Raw genomic sequence first — 7,500 nt, 5'->3', positions numbered from 1 at the left:
CTAATGCCAAGGATAAGAAGATTGGGGTTATCATCTATTGCAATGCTGTTTATTATAGTTGGATGAACAGAAATGCTGTAAAACATGGGAAGGATCGGTGCTCTTCTACGTTTTTGGCTGGACTTATCTTGGAAGGGATCAATCAGGATTCTCCTTCTTACCACTTGGAGCAATGGGACACTTCTCAATCCTTTGGATTGTCTTCTCCTTCTTCTTGGTGTCCCCCCCCTACAGGTTGGTTGAAAGTGAATGTTGATGGTGCTTTATTAAAGTCTAATGCTGGTGGAGTGGGAATTGTGATTCGGGACAGCTTTGGGAAGCTACTGGTAGCGGCTGGATGGAGTATTTTCCATTGGGACAGTGGTCAAGTTGAGATGCTGGCCATTCAATACATTGGGAAGCTTGCTTTGGACTGGATGCTTGAGCATGAGGGGATCATTGTGGAGAGTGATAACGCTTCTGTTATTGATTTTATGCAGAATTTCAAAGCTAGAAGACTGTGGAAGCAAAAGTATGAAGATGCTGAAGATTGGAGCTGGTTGAGATCATTCCAGCACATTATTTTTGTGCATACCTACAGAAGGTTTAATATGGCGGCACACTACTGTGCACATAGAGCTATAGAAGACAATTTCCTTTGGGATATAGGAGATAGCAATATTTGTATTCCTCAAGAATTTTTAGATATTCTTGAGGATGATAGTAGTTCTTTTGTTTAGATTTGGGGTTCTTTACCCTTTTTAGTGTTGCTTGATGTAATTGCTTTATTTTGATGAATGCAAATGCAGAAGTTCAGCTCTCTTCTCTCTCCACCTCTCTCTCTCTCCCTCTCTCTATCACTCTCTCTCTCTTATTCCTCTTTCTCTCTCTCCTCTCTCTCTCCCTCGCCCTCTCTATCTCTTGCCCTCTCTCTGTCTCTCTCACTCACACACACACACACACACAATCTCTCTCTCCATCCCTCTCTTCCTTTCTCTCTTTCCTTTCTTCCTCTCCCTCTCTCGCTCCCATCTTTATTATTCCTCTTTCTCTCTCTCTCTCTCACTCCCTCTCTAGTATCTCTCTCTCTCCTCTCCTCTCTCTCTCTCTTGCTCGTTCTTGCTCTCTCTCTCTCTCTCTCTAGGGCACGGTTTGCAGTCGCTTTCCTCTTCGTCGCTCGGTGGGAATGGTGGGGGGTGACCAAAGGTCACCCCCATGTTACTCGTCGAGAAGCGGTAGTGTTAGGGAGTTAGGGGGAAGTAAGGGTGGTTCGGAGGTTCGAGCTGGTAGGCGAGATGGGGGTAAGTCGGTCGAGGGGATTGTTGGAGGGATCGGGGGTTCGAGATCTGGTGGAGGTGCTAGCAAGGACCGGCGGCTCTCGGCAGTGGGTTCCAGTGGTGCGGAGGTTGTGGGATCTGAGCGAAGACAGCAGGTCTACACTTGGTCACCGGTCAAGATTGGAGGGGGGAAGACGGATGGCTCGATGAGCTCATCCTAGAATGCAGGTCGGAAGGGGAAGACTATCGAGGTACTGAAGGATGCCTCTAGACCTCGGGGTGGTTCGGTGGAAGGATCTAAGAAGCTCAACCCGGAGGACTCGGGATCTCTGGGACTGGGGCGGGACTGCATGGCTGTCATTGCTAATAAGATGGAGGTGGATATGAAGCCTGAGAATATAGTTTGTGTTGAGAATGAGGAACCTATGATAATGAATATTCTGGGAGGCTGTGAGGTGGAGGCCTTCCTGCAAGAGGCTCTCGGCAGTGGGTTCCAGTGGCTCGGAGGTTGTGGGATCTGAGCGAAGACAGCAGGTCTACACTCGGTCACCGGTTAAGATTGGAGGGGGGAAGACGGATGGCTCGATGAGCTCATCCTCGAGTGCAGGTCGGAAGGGGAAGACTGTGGAGGTACTGAAGGATGCCTCTAGACCTCGGGGTGGTTCGGTGTAAAGATCTGAGAAGCTCAACCCAGAGGACTCGGGATCTCTAGGACTGGGGCAGGACTGCGAGGCTGTCATTGCTAATAAGATGGAGGTGGATATGAAGCCTGAGACTATAGTTTGTGTTGAGAATGAGGAACCTATGATAATGAATATTCTGGGAGGCTGTGAGGTGGAGGCCTTCCTGCAAGATCTTAAGGCTAATGTGGATGTTCTGGCCAAATCTTCAAGGCTGGATATGGGGACTCTTGAAGCTGCAGCTAGGGGAAAGGTCCAGTGGGGTACGTTACGGGATGACGGGCTAGACTCCTTGTCACCCAGGGTAAGCATGGATGTCAACTCCATGATGGATAATCCCATTTTTGAGAGCGACAAGCAGCCACCCTCTCTACAGTTCTTGGTGGGAGATAGGAAGATGGAGCTGGATGCGCCGCCATGTATCGGTTGTGATGTCGCCATGACAGTGGAAACGATTGACTATGGGCCCAAAGGGGGATCGATGGCCATGGTGCGGATAACAGGGATCCCATTACTACGAGCTCTGTCGCTGGGGGGTCCAGGCTGCGTCTGTGGGCGGGGTGAGTATTTCACAGGGCAGCACACAAAATGTTTGTGGAAATGCTCCTCCTGTTCAAACGGCTATGAAACAGGGAGGTGCTTGGTCGAGGTATACACCGAAGGTTGGAAGTGCTAACAGGGGCAATTCAAATGCCTGGAAGAAACCGGAGCCGGTTGCTCTCAGCCTTGATGGAGGTGGGCAAGATTTTCTGCTGGAGAACGGTGTGGTCCAGCTTGACTTATCAAGAGCCAGGGGTAATGTACAAAACTCCGGCGTGCCTTGGTTGGCAGCTTGCTGGGCAGACGGGTGCCATTCTGGGTTGTCCAGAATGAATTACAACGGAAGTGGGGACATTTCGGCTTAACACAGATTACCCCTATGGGGTCCGATTGCTTCCTGTGTTGGTTTGAGGATGTGGAAGCTAGGGACAGCGTTTTGATTGGCGGGCCTTGGTATGTGGCTGGGCAGATTATTGGGGTGGAAAAATGGACTGCGGGCCTTTCCCCGAAAACAGCGAGGAAGTTCACATTGCCGGTTTGGCTCAGGCTACCGAATCTTCCTCTTGAATATTGGGATGATGCGAATTTGGCGAGGTTGGCTTCTGGTGTGGGGGAACCCCTGTTTATGGATGAACAGACAAAACAATGGAATAGATGCGCTTTTGCACGTGTTTGTGTTCGCTTGGATTTATCAAAGAGCTTGTCGAAAGGTGTCTGGGCTCATGGATTGAATGGGAAATTTTTCCAACCAATCGAGTATGAAGGAATTCCGACGATCTGTCTCGGGTGCGGGATGGTTGGTCACAAGGCTGAGGTGTGTAGGGTGCAAAAGCCGGAGCCTAAGGTACTTAACCCGAGACCATACAGGTCTGATCTCGTGCACACGGGCTCTGAGAGGGCCAATTCCCTGGGCCAGGACGGAGCTGATTGTTCTTTCCACGGTCCTAGCTCTTCGGGGGATGGGACCACGAATTGCGGAGATGATTGTGGGGAATGGACCATTGTGACGAGAAGAAGAAGATCCCGACCGGCCAAGGCTGGAGAGAAACCAAACAATAGCGTCAAGGGGCAGGCATTGCCGATTGGAAAATCTGACAACAACTCTGTTTGGAGAGTGGCGGCCAAGGTACTGGATACGGTGGAGGCCCCTTCCGTGGGGACGGATGCAGGAGAATTGAACTCAGACAACCAATCTAATGAGGCTTCTGTGCTGGCTGTGGTCAACGGTAGTACACCGGGGGAGGGAATGATGGTTGAAATGTCGATGACCCCAAGTGAGGGGATTAGGCCTAATAGGGACTCTTTGAAAGACGGCAGGGTTATCCCTGAACTCAAGAAACAATTGCCTGATGAAGAATGGCTCTGCCCGTGGAACAATTGTTGGAAGTGAATAAGGTGGTGGAGGGTCAAGGCTTGGATTTGGAAAAGGAAGATCATGTGCTTCCTTCTTTTGATGCTCCAGCCAATTTGCATGATAGTAGACAGGAAGTGCATGTGCGGCGGAATTACTCCAAAGATTCTCTTGATGGGCCGGTGGTTCCTAGAGTGTTGAGGTTTTCAGATTCTAAGGCCAAGACTTGGAAACCTTACAATACTCTCGGCAGAAGGACCCGGATGATATTGGCTAAGGCGGAAGGGGAGACACTGGGGAACATCGGCTGTGGAACTCAGATAATGGGGGACCCCTCAGGCCGGCTGATTTGGAGGACTAGGAGGTATTGATATGCAATGAGGAAATTATAGATAACTTAGCTGGGTCCTAGGTGACTGAGGTGATCCTGGAACAACGATGCGGCGGGGACGCTTCCCCTTCAGTTGTCAATGTTTAACACCATCTGTTGGAACTGTCGTGGTGCTCGTAAGAAGGAGGTGGGCAATTACTTACGACACCTGATTGGGGCCCATGATGTTAGTGTTGTCGGTCTGGTTGAGACCAAGATTGAAGTTTTTTCCAGAACGGATGTCGATAGGATTGTTGGGAGGGATTGGGATTTCTGTTACCAACCTTCTGTGGGTAAGGCGTGCGGTATTCTTGTGTTGTGGAAGTGCTCGATGGGGTCATTCCAGGTCATCTTCAAATCAAAACAGTGCATTATGGGTAGATTTAGAAGCTCGTCTTCTTTTGACTGGGAGGTGGCTGTGGTTAACGCGGATAAAGATGCTCATATTCGGGCGATGGCCTTCAACGAGATCTCTCAGCACCATGTCTCCGACTCGCCTTTGATTGTTGGTGGGGACTTCAATTGTATTCTTGCTCAAGCGGACAAGAAGGGTGGGTGACCCTTCTCTTTCACGGCCGCTGCTAAGGGCATGAGTGATTTCATGGATGCTAATGAACTGATTGATCCAGGTTTCTCCAGTTCTGCTTTCACGTGGACTAACAACAAAGATGCTGGCAGTCGCATTTCCTCCCGCCTGGATAGGTTTTTGATTAGTTCCTCTATTTTGGATGCCTTTCAGGAGCTGAGGGTGAGCCACCTTTCGAGGATCGCCTCCGATCATTGTCCGATTCTTTGCACTGTCAGTTTGGGGCGACATAGGGCTCGATCATACTTGATCAAATTTGAGGACATTTGGACGAGTTTCCCCAGGGCGTGGCAGCTGGTATCCGAGAAGTGGCGGGTGCCAGACACTGGCTCTGAAGCCTCCAAATTAAATATTAAATGCCAACGCTCTCTGAAGACTCTATTCTTCTGGAGCAAAAATAAGTACAAGATGTTAAACAAGCTTCGGGATGTACTAGACAGGGAGATTTGTATGTTATAGGACATTGAGTGCTCACCGACTGGGCTTACTGTGGTGCAGGCTGAATCGCTGCGGTACAAAGTCCAATTACTTAACTCGACCCTCGGTCGGCTTTCGACATGGTGGAGGCAGCGTGCGAAGGTTAAATGGATTGAAGAAGGGGATGACAATACGCGTTTCTTCCACTCGATGGCTTCTGCTAGACGGCGTACCAACCTCATCGACTGGATGAGGTTGCCTGACGGCCAGATGGTATCTGAACAGGCGGATATCCTGCAGGCGGTGAAGGAGTTCTTTGACAACAAGTGGCGTGGGATGCCTATCTGTGAGGATGCGTGGCCTTCTTTTGAGGCCCAGAACACCACGTTAGCACCTGTTACTACTTTGCTGGACAAAGCCGTTACGGAGGAGGAAATTTGGAATGGGGTTCGGGATCTTGGTCAAAATCGGGCACCCGGAAGAGATGGTGTGACGGCCTCTTTTTTCAAATCTTTTTGGAGCATTGTCGGTAAGTAGGTTACGGCGGCCTGCTTGGAATTTTTTGCAACCGGGAGTATGGATCCCAACTGGAAGGAGACTGTGGTGGTGCTGATTCACCAACAACCCGGATCGTCCTTTTATGTACAGACCCATTAGCCTGTGTCAGACCATCTACAAAATTGTGGCGAAGGTGCTTGTGAATCGGATGCAAGGTTTTCTGCCCAACCCGATTTCCGGGGAAAAAGCTGCTTTTGTCCCGGGGCGGTCAATTTCCGACCATTGCTTGCTCGGGCAGGAGGTGCTGAACAAATTCAAGATCTCCAAATCTAACCATGGGTGGATGGCTGTCAAGGTCGATATGGAACAAGCTTATGACAAGATGAGCTGGAGAACTCTTGAGTGTGTGCTGTCTCGTATGGGATTCCCTCTTAAATTTTGCTCTTGGATTATGAGTTGCATTTGCTCCCCCCGTTTTTCTATTATGATTAATGGGCAGCTCACGGAGCCTGTTACGGCGGAGTGTGGGTTTCGTCAGGGATGTCCGCTCTCCCCCTATCTGTTTATTCTTTGCTCGGAGCTCCTGTCACTTCAATTCCACCAACGGTGCCCGGAGCTGGGCATTCAACTCAAGGCGGGTGGACCTATGGTCTCCCACCTCCTTTATGCTGACGATGTTTTATGTTTTGGAGGTGCTTCCATACCTAATGTGAAGAAAATCATTTTGATTATGGAGAACTTTTGTGCATGGACTGGGCAGCGGGTCAATCGAAGCAAATCAGCAATTATGTTCAGCAAGGTCACCTCGTCGTCGACCAAACACCGGCTGGCTAGGCTTGCTGGCTGTCGTAAGGTTGAGGAGATGGACTATCTGGGAATCAAGCTCACACTTCGAGGATTGAAAAAAGCGGATTTCAGCCCGCTACTGTAGAAATCCAGTGCTTTGACTCTTGCCTGGGGAGTGAGACATCTTTCATTAGCCGGTAGAGTTACTATGGTTAACTCTGTCCTAATTCCTCTCTCGGTTTATGCGGTCTCGCATATGATGGTTCCGAGAGGGGTTCTCGACGAGATGGAGAAGATATGCCGTGGCTTTCTGTGGAATAAGGATCATAACCATAAGAGCTTACACTATGCCAGCTGGGCGACGCTAACCAAGCCGTGGCGATTTGGGGGGTTTGGGTTCCATGCCAGTGGACAATGGACTGGCCCCTTACGTGCTCGAATTGCATGGAACTTTTTTAGTAAGCCGCATAGCTTACTTAATCGGTGCTTGAGACACAAGTATGGTGATTGGCCTTGATCCCAGGGCCAGCGTCGTGACGACTCTGCTGCTTGGAGGTTGATCTACTGCGGGGCGAATAGTTTAGCCAATTGTATCCGGTGGCGGGTTGGTAATGGTGCTGATATTGATGTGCTCAATCACGTTTGGTTTTACGACTTGGCCATTGCTCGTTGGCCTACTTTCTGTAATGTGGAGCTTGCGGAAGACCTGGTGGTGGGGGAGCTACTCACAGCCGACAGTAGATGGGATAGAACCAATCTGATGCAAGTTTTCGGGGCCATCTTGGTGGATGTCATCTGTGACATTACAATTCGGCCGGGTTCCCCTGATGATTCACTGGAATTGATCAAATGCTATATGTTACACGTCTCTGTTCCAAGAGGAGGAGGACCCGGTGTATCCGATCCTCAAAATTGGCCTCCAGCCCCGCGAACGAATTTTTTGGTGGAGGGCTTATAAGGATCTGCTACCTACCTGCTCCTGGCTGCACTGAAGAGGACTAGGGACGGATCTACTC

General features: G+C 49.9%; 2 protein-coding genes across 2 annotated transcripts; both read left to right on the top strand.

The window, feature by feature from the left end:
• Positions 1-2,855: 2,855 nt before the first annotated feature.
• Positions 2,856-4,198, top strand: LOC110107514. The gene is made up of 2 exons (XM_020837790.1): positions 2,856-3,855; positions 3,939-4,198. Exons 1-2 carry the CDS (start codon positions 2,856-2,858, stop codon positions 4,196-4,198), a joined length of 1,260 nt encoding a protein of 419 aa, XP_020693449.1.
• Positions 4,199-4,297: 99 nt separating this feature from the next.
• On the top strand, positions 4,298-5,737 carry LOC114579202. Its single transcript, XM_028693198.1, has 3 exons — positions 4,298-4,748; positions 4,827-4,996; positions 5,282-5,737. The coding sequence occupies exons 1-3, from the start codon at positions 4,298-4,300 to the stop codon at positions 5,735-5,737; spliced, it is 1,077 nt and encodes a 358-aa protein (XP_028549031.1).
• The last annotated feature ends 1,763 nt before the right edge of the window (positions 5,738-7,500 follow it).

This window comes from Dendrobium catenatum, unplaced genomic scaffold, assembly GCF_001605985.2.
Source record: "Dendrobium catenatum unplaced genomic scaffold, ASM160598v2 fragScaff_scaffold_231, whole genome shotgun sequence".
NCBI classification, from domain to species: domain Eukaryota; kingdom Viridiplantae; phylum Streptophyta; class Magnoliopsida; order Asparagales; family Orchidaceae; genus Dendrobium; species Dendrobium catenatum.
Note: the sequence above shows the minus strand (reverse complement) of the source record. Positions and strands in the feature narration are given on the sequence as shown.

Excerpts from the sequence above, each read along its gene's own strand:
- LOC110107514 (XM_020837790.1), top strand. The coding sequence starts at position 2,856 with ATGGGGTCCGATTGCTTCCTGTGTTGGTTTGAGGATGTGGAAGCTAGG. Across the intron at positions 3,856-3,938 it reads GCTCTGCCCGTGGAACAATT|CCAATTTGCATGATAGTAGA; the intron begins GTTGGAAGTGAA and ends TTGATGCTCCAG.
- LOC114579202 (XM_028693198.1), top strand. The coding sequence starts at position 4,298 with ATGTTTAACACCATCTGTTGGAACTGTCGTGGTGCTCGTAAGAAGGAG. Across the intron at positions 4,749-4,826 it reads TGCTCAAGCGGACAAGAAGG|GTTTCTCCAGTTCTGCTTTC; the intron begins GTGGGTGACCCT and ends TGATTGATCCAG. Across the intron at positions 4,997-5,281 it reads ATTGTCCGATTCTTTGCACT|GCTGAATCGCTGCGGTACAA; the intron begins GTCAGTTTGGGG and ends ACTGTGGTGCAG.